Source organism: Biomphalaria glabrata, chromosome 4 (assembly GCF_947242115.1).
Source record: "Biomphalaria glabrata chromosome 4, xgBioGlab47.1, whole genome shotgun sequence".
Classification (NCBI taxonomy): domain Eukaryota; kingdom Metazoa; phylum Mollusca; class Gastropoda; family Planorbidae; genus Biomphalaria; species Biomphalaria glabrata.
Window position 1 is genome coordinate 39440259 of NC_074714.1, and position 19827 is coordinate 39460085.

Here is a 19827-nt window from a genome sequence, read left to right on the forward strand (position 1 = left end):
TTTCTGCTGCCTGAAATCTTGATGACCTCAAGTTACCCCTTTGTACTCAACCCTAAATACACTCATAGTGAAAACTTCTGGGATTATATGTGTTTGTACGATTCTTTTGGAGTAATTTATTATGTCACAATTGTACCAAATGTTTACAAGAATTGTAATCTCATCTCAGGCTAGAATACACGCCCATCTTAACAATGCTTCTAGTGTTCATAGGCTGTTTTATTAAACATTGTTGGAATACGCGCATGAAAATCGTCCTTGGCCATGAGCGACATACAAGGCGAGACTAGAATGGACAGGTTCGTCTCTCAGGGCTCTGGCAGGCACATTCACCTGCAGGCCATGCGCCCATGGGACGAAGGGATGTCGCTTCGGAACTCGCATGGAGGCAGCTTCGGCGGGGACCTGTCCCGGGAGACTGGTTCGGGATACAGAGTCAAAGACAGCATATACAATAAGACTCTGTCGTGGTTGAAGAATCTGAAGCCTTGGACCAAAAGCAATCACGGCTTGGCCAATCCTGACAAGGACTCCCCTAACGCCCACAATGGAGGCTCTAGCAGCATCCGGCAAGAGCAGCGGATGAAAGTTTCCAAATCGGATAGAAACCTCGCCGGACATCTCCGGAACGAAGAGAGTAAGTATTCCAGGAAGCCATCCTCTGCGAAAAATCGCTACTCTGCTTCCTTCTCGTCATCAGGACATTGCTACCTCGACCTTCAGAATGAACAAGACGTCTATAACTCTTCGCTGAATAGACTTGGGTGTGAAAAGGGAGATCCTCTCGATGGCACATACGGCTCTAGGTATGTTTGCCATTCTCAAGCTGCCTACCTCGACGTTGACTATCGCACGAGGTACCGCAGCGCCACCAAAGTGCCCCACGAAGTCATCTCTAACCCTGCTCAGTATCATCATCACCACCTTCACCAGAACGAGCCACATTACCAGCCTTCTCAGCAGCTCTTGCACTCTAACAAATCGGCGGCAGCAGCAAGGGCCGCGGATCTCCATTCCGGGTTGGACTACCCTGCCGGCAGCAGATTACAGCCTTCCAACGGATTACCCAACTCTCGCACTTATCTGTCGTCTCGAGACTTCGTTACGACAACTGATACTCACTACGATCAGGCAGATAAAAACCAGCCTCCTATAGGGCAGGCGGAGCCGCCTCCATTGACCAACACCCAGGCTGCAGCGGCGGTATCCGGTTCTACTGTAACACGCATTCTTCGTGAAAAGCTCTTCGGGCGAGCTAAGAGCTCCATCAGCCTAAATCTTGAGTCGGATTCCAAAAGCCAGCCTTACCGGGCCATGGCTACATCCTCGTCATTGCACTCCATGGGGACCACTGAATCAGGCATGTCCATAGTGAAGATGAGACCGAAAAAGTGCAAGCCTTCGGATCACGTCTACGTTGTGAACCGTGAAGACAAGATGTCCAGGCCGAGGTCCTGCGCCACGCTACCGCACGACGTGAAACTTGGTGAGTTCAGGCATGGATTCGGCTTGCTCATAGAAAATTAAAACACAGAGTTACTAAATGTTTGCCACCATTTCATTTGTTTATGTGCTTGTTTTCGCTATGAAAGCAAAATCATTGCCATTGTCTGTGTGTCTGTAATGTCGGCATGGTGTAGGCTCTTGTCTTTTTTCCAGAAGACACAAAACGCTTTTGTTTGAATGGCAGCATGTTGATTCATTTTAAAAGCATGTAAAACAAAAAACTTAAAGGAAAAACTATTTGAAAGCATTCTGTAGATTGTGGTGAACACTGTCCAGATTTAACCAATAGCTTACTAATATAAAGTGCTAACAAGATAATGAATCTGTTTCTTGTCATTTAAGCATTCTAATGATTCATCAGCTAAGCTGAGTCCAAGATCGACATTCGTTACTGGGAAATACAATTCCTTGTTGTCCACTTTAGTGTCCAATTAGAAATTGTTTGTTTTAATTAATGATGTCACAATAACGCTCTTTGACAGGTAACGAATTTTCTTAGGGTATGTCTTTAGGTATATTCTTGTCCATATAGAGAATCTTCACGTTAGTTTCTTCTCTAGGGTGAGTTATTTGGAGGATGCTAATGACAATACAGAAATCCATAAAAGTTCCCCTTTCAGACCTTGTGGTCTCTAGTGCAGATGATGCAAAGGTCATCTGTTTCGGTGGCCTACGGTTAACGAGGGGTCATGTGGCCATCAAAACGACCAACCGCCTTTATAATTCCCCAACTAATGTCAGGCACCCATTAGAGCTGGGTGCATTCGGAGGCGCCCAAAGATCCCGAAATAAAAAAAAATCCCAGGGTTCGAACCCGGGACCCCCGGTTCGGAAGCCAAGCGCTTTACCACTCAGCTATCGCCACCCATACAAAAATTCATATTGGAGCTAAATGGCAAACATTTTGTTTTATATTTAACTTTTAATTCATGAGCTATTATTTTGTTCCCGCTCCTCATTTTGTTTTGTATAGACATCTCCTTGTGATGTTAATTGGACACTGTTAGGCTAAAGGTTATTCACAGTCATTTTGGTTTACACATTTGATTCTACAGTGCTAAGTGCATCTCTGTTCGCCAAAGTGATTAGATAGTTGTACAAATGTTGAGTTGATCAATGCCGTAGTTTATACACCGGATACACCCGAAAGCTTGCTCTTCGTGTATTTGCCACTAAGCTCTATGGGGGTATTGAAAGCAACATAGTTGTACCTGTATAGAGTTACTAAACTAAGAAAAATTGTACCCTAAATTTTATTACTTATTTTTTCTTTCAACTATACAGTTACTGATTAGCTTCTCTGCTTTCACGCCTTTAAACAATCTTGCGTCTATAACAGGGGAAATGGAGTTTCCAAATTTAACAATAAAAAAAAAATGGGTTCCTTTGTCATGTCAATTAGACAGTGTACCACGTAGGGCAAGAAGATTTTCAAAAAGAAACAATTCTTTCTTGAACCGATTGCTACACCTCCCTCCCCTTTCCTAGCAGACACCTTACCGGTAAGATCGTAGCTGGATTATTAATTAACACTAGTATACAAAGTAATACAAACCATAGTACTTGTTTGGCCATCGTGACTAACCTCAATCGTGAATCTTCTATGATCATTACACACTTTACTTCATTCATGGACCTCCCATGATCACTTATGGGGTTAGATTGTTTATAAGCTTAATCCTTTGAAAGTCATGCTCAAACCGTCAACCCCCCCCCCCCCCTTTTTTTTTTAATAAGCTCTTAGTCGTTCTATGTATCCGAACTCGTAGAATTACGTTATACGGATGTATGCAAACGCGACATGAAGCTCTTCAAAATCGACACTGGCAACTGGGAAGAGGTGGCACTGGACAGATCCACATGGAGAGAGAGCATAAAGGAAGGGTCACAGATTGCAGATGTCATACACAACAGTAGCAGAAAGAAGGGTGAAAATGCAACGGCGCCTGGTGATTATATATGCCCAACCTGCGATCGCAGCTGTGTATCAAGGATTGGCCTCTTTAGTCACACAAGAAGTTGCAAAGGGAAAAGATCGTCTCTCGAGACGTAAAATGCCACACAGAATTTAGAATAGAACCATATTAACTGGGATTTAGCTTTGTTATTTTGAATCCAGTCAGCATTACCTTAATATTTCTTGATATTTGAATATCGCTATTTCCCTTTGTTTATTTAGCTATGATTTAGATAGCATGTTTGGGATTTAGCAGAAGCAAAAAAAAAAAAAGGAAAGGGGGGGGGTGGCAGATAATTCCAAGGGAGACAATAAAGAATAGAAAAGTTGTTAAACGCTTAAAAAAAAAAGTAAATAAAATAGGAAATTTGACATAGTTACACTGACACATTGACTTGGTTACTAGTAGACTTTGTGACACACACAACATTCGAACGTGAAGGGGAGACTAAAGTGGGCAAGGGGAGGAACAAAACAAAAATGCTCTGATGTCAACAGAATGGCACAGGTGATAAATACGGGTCTAATTACCTCCCCTACGGCTTCGCTTCTCGTCAGTTGTGTGGGAGATCAAAGCTGCAGTCGCAAACCCTGGGCCTGAACGGTGCACTTTGTGATTGAATTGGCAACAAGATTGCAGGGGAGAACAGCGTCATTTGATGTGGACATTCAATTGTGATCGGCCAGGATTTTTTCGCTTGGGATAGGGTGCAGTAAAGTGTTGTGTGAGCGTGTACGGTTCAATGCCATGGCATGCAGGACCCAAAGTGGAATGTAAACATTGCGCTAACACGTAAGATAGTTTCTTTTCACGCTAGGTCTATGTCAGAGTCAGGCAAGAACATAGGAACAACTAATATACCTTTATTTGTTTGGTTTTATCGAAATGCTAACTTGTTTGATTTCTGCACTATAGCAGTGCACTATTTCACACTAAAGAAATGGAATATGTAATCGTAGGACTCTCGTGGAAATAATGACATCTCAACATCAGTATTAATTCTTAGATTCTAGTTGAAATCTTTTTGGAAATAATAAGAGTGTCCTTTTACATATTTATTGCTTGGAGACGCTACAAAGGTCAAACGTTAAGTTGGTGTTTTTTTTTTAGGTTAGCCATTGTTAACAATCTAGATCAGTGATTCCCAAAGTGGTCTATATAGACCTCCAGGGGTCTACGAAGACTTCCGAGGGGTCTACCAAAGTGAAAAAATAAATTGGGGGTCTATGAGATGTCCACGGGGGTCTACGATAATGGATTTCATTTAAGCAGGTCATGACTTAAATTTTTACATCCCATTAATGTAATTATTTCATAAACTAATATATGTACCTTAGTTTATCCTTTAAATATTTATCCAGCTATTCAAACGAAAAATTGTATTTAATATCAATACGTATTTAAATAGCTTAATTTTTGTGTACATGTAACTAGTAACTAATGCTTAACAAAAAGAAATGTAGACTGTACAGCGTTGATTATTTAAAATTGGGATTCGTTCCTTCCTTGTCAAACAAGCGGTTGGACTATAATTGACTTTTTATGACGATATGAAACCAATTACGCTGGAGGATCATTTGAGACGATGCCGGCCTGACAAAAAAAAATAAATAAAAGATTTTAAAAACTTTTGAATACTCAAAGATAAATTACAGAATAGACCGAAAAATGATGATGGTTTTTGACAGTCTTACAATATCTCTTTACTCATAGCAAAATACGGAAAACACTATAGGTAACATTGATTTTACCAGCCATTGTAGTTTTAAAAACTGTTTTACACAAACTGACATCTGATATGATTAAAAGAATTTCTTTAAGCAACAATACAGTTCAAGGGCACATCGGTAGCATGAGTTATAAAATTAAAAAGCTTCTTATGTAATTTTTTTGCAAACGACATGTATATAGTTTGGGATCAGCGGTGTCGCAGGCTCTGACAGGGTGTAGCTCTGTTTGCTGCAAACTCTCTAAAGGTCGCCGGCTCCTTAGTTTTCCTCAGGGTTCACCCACGAAACCTTTCCCATGTTTGGGTTTATCTGCAAGCCAGCAGAAGTTTAAATTCAGTTTTCCTTCTAGGTAGCAAGCCAATGCTAATGAGCCCTACCTGCTCGAAGCTTGCTGGTTTAGGCGCCTGTTACTCATTTTTGCCCCTTTACTTACTATATTAGAGCCACACGTGAAAGATCAAGAAATACACGAGAAACTGCTCTATGCGAAAATTTTTACAATGATATATAAGGTTAATTAATTAATTAATTAATATATCCGTAGCAACGGATGATAAACCTGCAAAAAAAATAAAATAAATTCCAATGTGTTTGGTGATTCCAGCAAAACATATTCATTGTTATTTTAATTGGTTTAAAGGTGAATTTAATCAATAACAAAGATAGATGTCTACACATTTTTGTTGGGTTTTAAATTACTTTTTCACTCTTCAACTCACTACAGTTAGAAATCAGTTTTAAAATATGTTGATGACTGCACAAATTTGCAATTTAAGCAGGGGGGCTACAGAAAACCAGAAAACATGGCATGGGGTCTATGAGACAAAAAAAAGTTTGGGAACCACTGATCTAGATGTTGAGATCTAGTAGAAACATTTTTTTTATAAAGGTTATGTCTGAAAAAAAAACTTGCTCTGAACTAAATATAATGGGGCATGACATTTTAACATATAACGCCCTATTTTGTTCACCTTGTTAAAGGTACAATGAGAAAACTCGCATCTTATCAGTTGTGGGATAAACGTCTTTAGTCATCAGTAGTCTGCGTACCTTTTTAAACAAAATATTTAAGCCAAAATGGAAGAGCGCATTCATTTTTCAAAATGACTGTCCTAGCCCAATTTTTAAAAATGGAATCTTTATTGCACTGCTAAAAGCTAGAGGTAGAACAAACAGGTGGATGCCAGTTCACAATGTCGTGACGTCATTGTGTGAACGCGTGAGCTGAAAGTTTAACCATGCCTCGTTTTTCTGGGGTTTAGAATTGTGTCATGGTAGAGGAGTTTTGAAATTTACCTGCACTCATTTCCAGACATAAAATGTGTATTGAGATTCATTTCGTTCTGTCAATCAGCACTCCTCTCATTATTAGGGCGGAATCTTGTTTGAAGCTAAATTACTTGTCTGCGTCACTTTCAGTCTGAAATATGCCGACAGGTCTACCAAGAAACACTTTATACGCGTTCCAGTCTTTATCTACCGGTATTTTTGTTTCATAGAGATGCTCAAGTCTGTCCACATTACGACCACCCTTCATGTGTGTCTAGATGTTCATATAGCGTTAAGTCTGTCCATCTTATGACGGCCCTTCGGGTGCGTCAAGTCTGTCCACCTTATGACGGCCCTTCGGGTGCGTCAGGTCTGCCCACCTCATGACGGCCCTTCGTGTGCGTCAGATCTGTCCACTTTACGACAGCCCTTTTGTTGGATAAAGTCTGCCTACTTCACGACAACTATTCTGGTGGATAAAGTCTGCCTACTTCACGACAGCCCTTCTGGTGGATAAAGTCTGCCTACTTCACGACAGCCCTTCTGGTGGATAAAGTCTGCCTACTTCACGACAGCCCTTCTGGTGGATAAGGTCTGCCCACTTTACGACAGCCCTTCTGGTGGATAGAGTCTGCCCACTTTACGACAGCCCTTCTGGTGGATAAAGTCTGCCTACTTCACGACAGCCCTTCTGGTGGATAGAGTCTGCCCACTTTACGACAGCCCTTCTGGTGGATAAAGTCTGCCTACTTCACGACAGCCCTTCTGGTGGATAGAGTCTGCCTACTTCACGACAGCCCTTCTGGTGGATAGAGTCTGCCCACTTCACGACAGCCCTTCTGGTGGATAGAGTCTGCCCACTTTACGACAGCCCTTCTGGTGGATAAAGTCTGCCCACTTTACGACAGCCCTTCTGGTGGATAGAGTCTGCCTACTTTACGACAGCCCTTCTGGTGGATAGAGTCTGCCTACTTCACGACAGCCCTTCTGGTGGATAAAGTCTGCCTACTTCACGACAGCCCTTCTGGTGGATAGAGTCTGCCCACTTTACGACAGCCCTTCTGGTGGATAAAGTCTGCCTACTTCACGACAGCCCTTCTGGTGGATAAAGTCTGCCTACTTCACGACAGCCCTTCTGGTGGATAAAGTCTGCCTACTTCACGACAGCCCTTCTGGTGGATAAAGTCTGCCTACTTCACGACAGCCCTTCTGGTGGATAGAGTCTGCCCACTTTACGACAGCCCTTCTGGTGGATAATGTCTGTCCACTTTCCGACTGTCCTTCTGGTGGATGAAGTCTACTCACTTAACGACAGCCCTTTTGGTGGATAAAGTCTGCCCACTTTACGACAGATCTTCTGTTGGTTAAAGTCTATCTACTTTACAACAGCCCTTCTGGTGGATAAAGTCTGTCCACTTTACGACAGACCTTCTGGTGTGTCAAGTATGTCCACTTAATGACAGCCCTTGTGTTATGTCAAGTATGTCCACTTTACGACAACTCTTCTGGTGCGTCAAAAGTCTGTTCATTTTACGACAGCCCTTCTTGTGCATCATTCACTTTACTACGGCCCTTTTGGTGTGTCAAGTCTTTCTACTGTACGATAGCTCTTCTGGTATGTCAAGCTGCCTATATTGTGACAGCTCTTCAGGTGCGTCTGTCCACCTTATGACGGCCCTACGAGTGCGTCAAGTATGTTCACCTTTGGTTGTTTTCATATGGAAGTATTACCAAGCGTCCATTTTAAATTCCCAAACACGGTTTCTAAACCCGCCATTACTTGCTTTAGCCCGTTGTGAATCGGTTCCTCGCCTCAATCTCATTCGATGGTTTTACTTTTTTTTTCTTCCCTTACTTTCTTATTCGTTTTTTTTTTTTTTTTGTTCTTTCTTATGAAACTCTCAGCGAGACACATTTGGTTCATTGATGGATTGTCTTAACTAGAGATAAGCCTTTGTAATGCAATCTAAAATCCATGGGAAGACTGGCCTTCTAAATGTAGACGTTCAGTTCTGTAATGCACGAGCTTGTAATCTGTTAAGTGCTACTCCTCCAAATAGGCGCACGGTCCAGTCTAAGTCTGGGGGTCACACCCTTTTTTTTTACAGACTATTTTTTTTTCAGAGTGGTCCAGACCTGATACAATTGTAATAGGATTAGTTAAAAGAGCTGAACTATTTCTTTGTTTTGAATGTATCCTTACGCATTCAAGGGAAATCCGCTAGCTTTGCTCCTGCAAACACATATTGAATATTTATCTCATCATACTTTATATGGACTAAGAGTCTGTTTAACTTTCGTGAAACTAGAACAGGCGCTGTATCAATTAGTTTGGATCATTCGTGTAATAAAATTTGTAATAGATCTATTCTAGACCAATATCTATAAGTCTGTGTGAATTTCTTTCCCTTGTTCGAGAAACCAAACTAAATAATTATCAATAGTTAATTTACTATTTGGTTAATTTTTTTAAAATTGATTCTTCTGTTGTCAGGCAAAATCAATAATTGTGCGACATTTCAGCTTGATGTCTCATAAACAACGTGTAGCAACTTTTGACCAGACAGAGTTGGTGTAAGCTTTGTTAGAACTCAGACATGCAACACTTTTAGTCGTAACTTACATATACACAAACATAACCTAATAAAATATCAGACAGACAATAGAGAAAGGCATTTGATATGAAAGCTGCCTGCAAGTTTTAGTTATTTTTGCAATAATGGCCGAAATCTAGATCTATACTTTATGTATCCAAAGACCTTTCTACAGCTAATAATATAGATTTATTCAGTTATTATTACCTCCCTTGAACAAAGTCGGATATCAATAAGGGCACAAGATAAGATGATATTTACAATGTGTTAATGGCTATTTTTCTTAGTATTTCGTAATAACTGTCTCGTTAAGATAGATTTCATGACACACACACACACACACACACATATATATATATATATATATATATATATATATATATATATATATATATATAGAGAGAGAGAGAGAGAGAGAGAGAGAGAGAGAGATAGATAGATGTACTTTTGAATGTTCCATTGTTCTATCAGCGTTTTGGTACTTTTGAATGTTCCACTGATATATCAGTGTTGCGGTACTTTTGTAAGCTTTACAGATTCCTAAAGGTTTTGATACGGTTAACTAATGATTGCCCAACTGATTGAATAATATAGCACTGTAGTAAAACCTCATGTACCACACATATGCTCGCTTTGTGATGCTGTTGAATGCTCCGCTGATTTATCTGTATTTAGGCTGAACGCATCAATGTGCTGCATTGTGCTATAGTGGAAAGCTCAAGATCAACCAGCATTGCGACCTGCTTTACGGCGCATGTTTCATTCAATGGATGAAAGAGTTATTGATTTATCCACATTGCATGGGGATGCAACACTGATGGCAGTTAGTAACGTATTTGTTTCATTGTAACTGAAGTTACGTTGACCCCCCCCTCTCATTTTTTTTTACCCAAGTGATAATCTGACGTATGACACCAATCAACACGTACATTCTATGAGGCGTGTAGTCAAACTGCACTCTGCACTGCCTGGATGTGTTGTGACGTCAATGTCTAACACAGACACACACACACACACACACACATATATATATATATATATATATATATATATATATATATATATATATATATATATAAACATACATGAACATATGAGCCCTCAAAAGGCGTTCAACAGAAGACATTATGAGCATATTATATTTAGAATCGTGCGCATCTTCAACCTAGCAGATTTACATAGGTGTGAAAGATAATTGTATGACATAGATATAGGTGTTTTAGTAGGTATGATAGCGGTTAACTGGTCTCGGCCTAGTTCGCTCGTTGCCCCCCCCCCCCAAACCAATCGTTAAATGTGTCTACATCCCTAGAGATTAATCTAAGTCGTGGATGGGGGCTGATCAGCCTTTCTCATTGATTGATGTGCCGACCCGAAAGTGTCGCTCCGAACACACGAAAATCTGCACGTGTGTTTGTGTGTGATCCAAACATCTGTGTTCTAAACATATGCCGCAATGAGTTTAGTCATAGTGCAAATAGTCTAAATGTACGTCAGTGATAATCTCTCCAAGTCTTACACGCGATTATCTCACTTCTGCTGGCGGCTATGTATGTAGGTCACGGCGACCTCTTGGGGGGGGGGAGTTTAAAATAATATTTGATGAAAATCAAACCGCAAGTTAATTTAGGAAGCATGGGGTAGGGCGTGGTGATAGGCGTGCTTGTGGGTAACTTTTCACTTTAATAAAAAAAATTATTCGTTTTCTTTTGATAGCCTATGTGTGGGTTCCTGAAGAAATCGTTTTGGCTTTCAAATTAGTTGCAGACTTAGCCGTATCTCTTTTGAAACCGGAATAGGCTTAGCACAGTTTCAAAGAATGTTAACTGAACGAGATTTTCCTGAAATCATCTCATTATTTTTAGTAAATTAAACATAAATACTATCACCCCGGGATCCACACACCAACACACACACACACAACGGCCCACCTTTTTACTGTCAATTTTTTTATTTTTGTTTTTTGTTCTTTGCGTCATTCTCCATTGGGCTCGCTGCTAAGTTCGTTAAGAGAAGAATGTTTACAGTATGTAGACAGGCCTTGGCAGTGGAAGCACACGCATCTTGCTCACCAGCTCAATGTTATGTTGGTTGGTTAGTCTAAAGATGAATGTAAGACACGTTTTGTTATGTTTTTTTTTTTTAAAGAGAGCAGTTTTGAAAGGCACTGTTCGTGTATTTACTTGATCTCTTAGCCACATATATAGGCATGTGATGTTCTGTGCTCGGAATAGAGGAGTGTTTAGACCCAGTGGTAGAGACGAGATGTCTAACTCTTGTTCATATTATGTGATGTGTTCTAGCAACAGGCTTTTAAGACGCGAATTATTTTCACTCAGAATTGAAAGAGCTAGGGATGTCTAAGTATACGTAGCACAGATCTGTAGCTGTCAGAAGTGAACTCGTTTTCTCTACATATTCATAGAAATGTTTAGTTCGGTTTGTACAGATATTGCTACATGTAACATTTGATGTTATTGGACTGTCCTGAATCCTGTTTTTTTGTTTTTGTTTAGTAGGCTTCATTTTCTTTCTTCTACTTTATAGATGTTTAGACGCAATGAATAAAATCAGTCAGGAGATTCTTGCTTTGTTGACAAGGACCAATGAGATTCTTCTATATTATTTGTATTGGGACTGTGTCAGGAAGCCCAGAGTCAATAGTTAGATCCATGCTTTGTTGTGTGACCATTGTAGCTGGCCCTCTAGAGATGTTGGCTATTGACCACACAGATTGTGGTGTTGTCCCCCCTGGGTCAGCTGGGATTTGTTTTTTGTTTTGAACTCTAGCTGTGAGTAACTATTTGCAACAAAGAACAAAAACATGAAATGCACAGTTGTGTTTTAAGGCAAAACTCTTCTTTTGTTTTCTTCATCAATACGATTGGGCCTTTTTTTTTTTTTATATCTAGACCTGCAGCTCTAGTTCTGTACTATACAGAGAGTTCTTAAATGTTCTGTTCTTTAGTTCTTAAAAGTGATGTACTTTAGTTCTTAAAAGTTCTGTAATTTACCGAGAGTTCTTAAAAGTCCTGTAATGTACAGAGAGTTCTTATAAGTTCTATAATGTACAGAGAGTTTTTTAAAGTTCTGTAGTGTACAGATAGTTCTTAAAAGTTCTGTACATGAATATGTGCACTTTCATTAATGCCAATATCTTGAATACATTGACAAGTTGATAGAAAGATTGTCTGGTATTAAAGAGAAATACTTTATGCTCTTGAAAGGCTGAGCTGGTGATAGATATCTAATTGACTACAGAAATAATGGTATTCAAAGTGACAGTTTTCACACATGTTTGAATCAGTGCTCATTTCAAACATGCAAATTTTCCCCCTTTTCTTTCTATATTCTTCTCTCTCTATTCTATTTATATCTACACAACTTTTGTGTAATTAAAAATGTGCATGTTATTTTGAAAGGCTATTTCACTGAGATCTAGTTTAGCAGTTTTAGAATTTTGTTTCTGTCTCACACCTGACTCATCATGTCCTTTTCTTTTAATGTTTGTTTGACCAACACATGAAACGAATCAATGAACACTGTAATTCTGAGCTTGGTTATAGCCTTGCCTGTTTGAGAAAAGATTTTGAAATACAAAACAAAAGGTTTTATTTGAAAGAATATTATATAGGTTAGTTTGATAAACTGATTTGAATGTGAGGAAATTTTATTGCCTAAATCTTTTCTAGTTCATTAATTGGTTGAAGTTTAGAAAAACCCAGAAAAAAGAGCATTCTTCCTGTCTTTATTTGTCTGTCATTTTGTCATCTCAGTACATGTTTTCAATAATACTTAGAAAACAATTCACTGATATGTTACTTGCAGTAAAAAGACATTGAACCCTATAAAGCACACTGTATGAATGTTTAGCTGACTCTCTAGATAAACTACTAAGTTGACATAGGGCAACCTGTCCCTATCAAGGACATGAGAATCCTCGTGTTAAAATTAAAGGATGTAGATCAGACAGAGCAATGACAAGCTATTTCTCCAAACTGCTGGACATTGGCTACTCTGGTGTCTCGTGGCTTGGGTGTAGCTGCAGAAACTATCACAGAAGATACAGTATGTATCTGGTGTTGTCACATTGTTTATTTTGAACCTTGAAATTCTCTAAACCTCCAGTAGCATGACTAATTTAGGCTTCGCATGTCATTACTTAGGCTACATTTTTATTTTATTTTGAAATTGAAATGGGTTAAATAACATTAATTCATAGCCCGGAGCACTTAGGCTTGGATTAGTTCCATGTCTTAATTGATCTAAGTTGAATGTGTGTAGAGAAATCTTGGAACTAATTAAAATGATATGCTTCTGAAAGAACTCAAGCAATGCATGGCTTAGACCAGTCTCCCATTTGTAGACTAAACCCTTTACTCAATGTTAGATTGTTTCTATTTGAACAGCAATAATTGAACTGTTCTATAACACAAAGTCTCATTAATTGTGATGTGTTTCACTTGTATGAAAGTCTATGGGTTCATATTTTCAACATTTTTAGTTTAGACTAATGTAATTTCTTTTTTATATTTCACTCCTTTTTCTTTATATTTCTTTTTAAACAAGAAAAGAAAATTTGAAATAATTATCAACAGCATAAAACTATAGTTAAATTATTTACTAATTTGTGTCTTGTCTTAAAATGCATTATGAAAATAATTTTATTTGCAAAAATCAAACTATATTTGTTATTAAAATGTTGGTTTATTTTTTAAGGTATTTTTTTGTGTGTATATCAAGTTGTAATAGATATAAAATAATCATGAATTAGTTCCTGTGTTTGGTAATATTGGCATGAGTGAGTTTTGCTTCAAAAGAAAAGCTCAATAGTAATGATGGTCTATTCACTAAATGATACCTAGTATAACATATTTGCAAACTTGCATAGTCTAGAAAGATACTGCAATTTCATCTGAAGTCAAATTAATGCTGAAAAGTCTGAGACAAATGGCACTAAAAAAAAAATGTTTTTTTCCTTATTACTCTCTGCACAAGATGTTTTTCATTTTTATAGGAAAAACTGAAAAACTAACTTGTTATTAGTTTTAAAAATTACCAAAAATGTTTCTTCTTAAAATGGCACATCATTCCTGGTTTGATGTCTACTTCATCAGGTGTGGTTCATGAGAATCCACGTGTGGCGCTGTATGCAAATGATACTGAAGACAGCAGAAGGTCAGCAGATGAGCGCTTTGATGTGGTTTCCCCCGTGACAGTCCGATTGAGAAACAAACAAAGGAGACTAAGCGAGGTACGTTAGCAGTTTATGGGTTAATAGTAATAGGTGGACATATGTTTAAAAGGAAACTATTTCAGTGTTTAAATAACATCCGTTATCATGGCCCCAAGTTCACAATATATTTTCTAGGTTTTTAATTCAAAGTATGTTTTAATGTAGGTATTTTAAGATTTGTTTACTGAGAGCCTAATGGCAGCACGGAAAACCTTCTCCCAGATACCCTCTCACCCCACAGGTCCACAAATGAGGTTAGACCATAGTGCTCTGAGCATGCTATAAGCATGAAAGTAGTGCTTTTTAAAAGCTATAATTTTTTTATTTATTTGTTAAACATACAGAATGATTAAAAAAAAAACATTCCTGTTAAAATCTCAGTGCTATAAACGACAGTAAAATGTATCATTCTTAACCTTTTCTTGTAATTATGAACTTGATGCAACATGAAGAAATATGATTCAAGTTGTACTAAATTCCAAGATTTATTTAATTATTTTTTTTAAAAAAAAAAAAAGGTTGTTTTAATTGACTAGCATACATCATCCAAAAACTGTAGGACTTATCTTAAGAATGAAATTAGTTTTTGTTTCTGCTGGTGTTGCAACATTTTCTTCTTGCTATTGATATTTTGACATTAAACCAAGTGATGTCTTACAGGTATGTCTTATTGCCAAGGGTTTCAAAAGGATTAGCTAAGGTTAAGAAAGTAGGTCACACTGGGGAATTCTTGCTTTTTTTAATCACCTACTGTGTGATTGCAAAGAAGATTGAAATAATAGAATAGTGTCTCTGTAGCCTGACCTAAATGATGATGTTTGAAGAAAGATTTTGTTTTAGATTGTGTTGAAATCTTTTATAATCTGCTCTTTTCTGCTGTAAGGAGTTTGTCTGCCTGTCAATCAAAGTAAATTAGTTGTATTGATCTGTTAAAAGAAAAATTGTATAGGAAAGGCAAACAATAAACTTCTATTTCATAAGAGCTTTATAAGTTAAACAAAGATTTATACCTTTACTTTTAACCATTTTTTTTTTTTGTTGATGAGACATAGAATCCAATGCTGTCTGTGCCTTCTTGTTGGGTTATTTATTCCCTTACATTTTGAGGAAGCTTTTATAAAACTTACTTGCTCACTCTGTCTGTCTGATATAAATCTTTTACATGTTATTTATTGTTGATGACAACACATGAATCAATTTAAAAAAATGAAAGATTAGTTGTAATTAATTAATTTTAGAGGCAGTACTAGCTAAGGGGAGAGATAAGCCTTGTGTAGAGAATTAGGTCATTGTCTAAACATTTGAAACTAACAAAAGATAACCATAAAACCTTCAATGTGTATAGGTACTTGTTTAGCTCAGTTAATAGCATGTAGGCTTTTCATCATAGACACTCTAGACCTACAGTTCAAATGTAGACTCCGAACCTTTTTTTTTTAATGCTTTTCAAAAATGTATAAATTAATAATATGATTGATTCTAAAATACTGTTTCACTCAATCAAAAAAAGTATTGTTTATTGAGAAAAAAAGCATCAGTCTTCAACTGGCTTATCTTTGGGATAAGATACTACTACTGTCTTTTCTTCAAAAAGATGACTGTTTCCTTATTCTTTTCTTCCATATATGAGATAATTCTTTTTCTTTTCTTGTGTCAAAGATTCAAACATCAAGTCATTTGTTTTTTCTGGCTAATTTGGACAAATCATTCAATTTTTGAATAGCTTTTAATAAATAGAGTTTTTTGTGTGTATTTGTCTAAGTTGTGAAAAAAAGACATTTTAAATATCTTGGTGTCTTTTTGAGAAATTGTATTTATCTTATGTTTTAATAAGTGTATATCATGGTTTAATGTTTCAAGTATTATTGTTACTTTGCAGTCTGCTGTCCTGTTTCCAGTTTCTGTTACATTTTTGAACTGTGATTATTCAGTCCTGTCTGCTTTTGTTTTTAATTGAAGTCTTTTTTTGTGTTATTTTTAGTGGAGGGTTCCCAAGCAGAGATATTCTGCTAGAAATGAAATTAGTAGAAGCCTAAACCTTAACCTTGCTAGGGAACAATGATGGTGGATGAGATTTAAATCCAGATACCACTGTTTCAGCATCACCTAAAACATGACAAAGCAGACAGTCTGAGATATTTGGTTTGAATAGGTCGTCACTGGTAAGAAAACTTGAAGATGATATTTTCATTATAAATTTTTTTTTTTTCCCCAGGAAGTTACAAAGCGTTTGTCACTACCAGCAGATATAAGGCTACCTGAAAATTTTTTGGCACGTCAGTCTCTGTCTTTAAGTCCAGATGGTCAGCTGACTAGAAGGTCAAGGAGAAAATCACTGGTAAGGGGACTTTTACTTAGATTTTAAAGCATAAAAATCTTTAAAGTATTTTTATATATTGCTTGTTTTGTAATATGAAGATAATTCCATTTGATAAAAAATGTCAATACTCACTCACTACATTATATATGAAATCTTGGGATAGATTTCAACATTATATTCATGTTACATTTTCAAATTATTTTATTTAAAAAAGTGCTGAAGACATTGGAACAAGCAGATTTTGAAATTAAAAGAAGCTTAGTTTTAGTTTAGTTGTTTTTTTTTCAAAGAAAACTGGATGATATTTTTGGAACCATTTAATTACAGTATGATTGAAATAAGTTCTTTAAACTAACTTATTAGTATTATTGGGATAAGTTCTCCAAAGTAACTCATTGTTTCAAAAACACACTCCTAAATGTTTTAGTACTTGAAAAATGTAGCAAGTAGAGTTTTGAACTAGAACTCTTTAGTAGCACTTGTTTGTTTAATCCTTTGATCTATGATAGTACAATCATTTTGAAGGACTGCTTAGACTATTGGACTAGACCCAATGTTGAGGCTGTGTAGTTATTGTAATGTACTAAACTCTGTTCCCAAAATTTGTACAAAGAACATAAATCTATTTGACCAGCTGATAAGTCTGTCAGCTACATATGTTACATTAGGGAGTATATTTACTTCATAGTTTAGGTATCTTTCAATATCTTTATGATTTATATTTTATTTAATTTTATCATATTAGTATTATATTTTAGAGACCTTCTCTTAAATAGCTCTTAGTTTAGTTGCATGTGTAAAAGATGGAATCAAACAGGATCTTATTATTGTTCATGTTACTTATAAAGTTTTCTGTTAGTTCCAGCCAAGCTCTATAATGATTATTCTATAATTCACTTTTTCAAAATTTGTGTTATTCTAATGGCTTTAGAATTATTTTTTTTTAATTTTACAAGTGTTTTTTAATTAATTTTTTTTAACAATTCTACAGTCAGAAATTGGTTTTGGAAAAATAGAATCTTATGCCAAATTAGATAAACTTGGAGAGGTAACTTTATTTCTTTATTATTGTCATAATTATTATTATTATTATTTTGTTATTTAAAATTATATAAAAAGAAACATATTATGAAGTTCTGTAGATTCTATAAATTTGTATGTCTAATCAGTTAGGGCTTAAAATATTGATATATATATACACACACACACAGTGCTTGTTTTGTAAAAAAAATAGTTGCCGGTAGTCAGTGATTAGGTGCCAGTACTCAGTAGTTGATTGCCTAACTTTTAACTACTAAAAATTAATAACATGTTAAAATACAAGAAAAGTAATAATTTTTTCAAAAAGGTGCTGGTACGCGCGTACCGTCACAAAAAAATATATATAGTTTTTTATCTTCGTAATTGTGTCTTACTGCTTTTGTTGACATCTCTTTAGGGAACCTATGCTACAGTGTTTAAGGGCAAGTCTCGGTTAACTGATAATTTAGTAGCATTAAAGGAGATACGGTTAGAACATGAAGAAGGTGCACCCTGTACAGCCATTAGAGAAGGTGAGTTGGCCTAATTCTATTGTAGCTGGTGAATGCACTGTGATGACCTACTTAGGTCTAGCTGGTATTAAGTAAATGTATAATGATTGCATTGTGTGGTGAGCTTTTAAGTATCCATTTTAGCCTGGAGGGGAGTGTAATTTGATTACCTAGTTTTGAGGTTGATGTTCTGTTAAGTTGTGAAAAGGCATTAACTTGGATGACTCAATTGAGTTGCTAGGGATGTGTACATTGATCATTTAAGTTTTTGTTTTTCACATTTCAAGGAAATTGGCTCCTCTACAAGAAATGTATACATTTGATCTAATAATGTTTTATTAGACAAATAACTTACTTTGTCAATCTCATTTCCTTTTTACTCTTCATCAGTTGAGCACAAAGTAATTCTGTGTAAAATACCCTGCAGGTGATCAGCTGTCATGAGGACTGTAGGAATTAAGTTAAACAGCCAGATACTTGTCTGAAGCTATAGATCTCAAGCTACACAATTATCATTTGATAATGCCAACAGTAACTGCAAATCCTTATAGTTCATGGCCAGGTCATATCTTTTGAAGGGGAAAAAAAAAGGATAATGTTTGTAGTTGCAGCCTAGCTTGCCTTTATAGATGCATTCTAAAAGTTCATTAAAAGCTAATTTTTAAAGTTCATCTTGTTGTTTGTAATGAAAATCCATGATTAAAACCTGTGTAGAGACAAGTATAATTTCTTTGGCAATGTTTTAGGCTGCATTATCTGCTGAGAAGAAGAAATAGAATACTCTTATAAGTATAGTTCAATGTCTTCAAGATGTCAATGCTAGTGTGTGTTGATAAGAAACCTTGTTCTAGATAAAAATGCATAGAAATATTCTCAGCTGTTAAATGTAAAGGCTTCCAGCCACACCCACTCACTAAAGAAGTGTGTATGGCTTCTTCAAAATTATGTTCACATCCTGTCCTGCTGAGTAGTTTTGAAAGTAGTTGAAGTTACTAGATCAGTCACATGACTTTGTTTCTCAGCTTTTGGTTTAGAGAGGTTGGTGTGCAAATGAAATAAATACATTTTAGTGGTGACAAAAACAAAAGGGAATGAAATTCTCATTTTGTTATTTAATGATGTTGAAATACTGATAGCTTATGTGAGGATTGGTAGAATGGCAAGTGATAGCTTATGTGAGGATTGGTAGAATGGCAAGTGATAGCTTATGTGAGGATTGGTTGAATGGCAAGTGATAGCTAATGTGAGGATTGGTTGAATGGCAAGTGATAGCTAATGTGAGGATTGGTTGAATGGCAAGTGATTGCTAATGTGAGGATTGGTAGAATGGCAAGTGATAGCTTATGTGAGGATTGGTTGAATGGCAAGTGATAGCTAATGTGAGGATTGGTTGAATGGCAAGTGATAGCTAATGTGAGGATTGGTTGAATGGCAAGTGATAGCTAATGTGAGGATTGGTTGAATGGCAAGTGATAGCTAATGTGAGGATTGGTTGAATGGCAAGTGATAGCTAATGTGAGGATTGGTTGAATGGCAAGTGATAGCTAATGTGAGGATTGGTGGAATGGCAAGTGATAGCTAATGTGAGGATTGGTGGAATGGCAAGTGATAGCTGATGTGAGGATTGGTTGAATGGCAGGTGATAGCTAATGTGAGGATTGGTTGAATGGCAAGTGATAGCT

General features: G+C 36.8%; 1 protein-coding gene across 4 annotated transcripts in view; it reads left to right on the forward strand.

The window, feature by feature from the left end:
• Positions 1-264: 264 nt before the first annotated feature.
• LOC106056030 (cyclin-dependent kinase 17-like) overlaps positions 265-19827 on the forward strand; it is a 36367-nt gene continuing 16804 nt past the window's right edge. For 2 of the 4 annotated variants that reach the window (XM_056025895.1, XM_056025896.1), the window contains exons 1-5: positions 265-1486; positions 14175-14311; positions 16509-16631; positions 17605-17661; positions 18052-18166. In XM_056025895.1, coding sequence (XP_055881870.1) covers positions 265-1486; positions 14175-14311; positions 16509-16631; positions 17605-17661; positions 18052-18166 — 1654 coding nt within the window. Of the gene's footprint in view, positions 1487-3746; positions 4257-11279; positions 11497-12885; positions 13126-14174; positions 14312-16508; positions 16632-17604; positions 17662-18051; positions 18167-19827 lie in introns of those variants that run through there. The other 2 variants (XM_013212585.2, XM_013212586.2) reach the window with 2 other exon arrangements.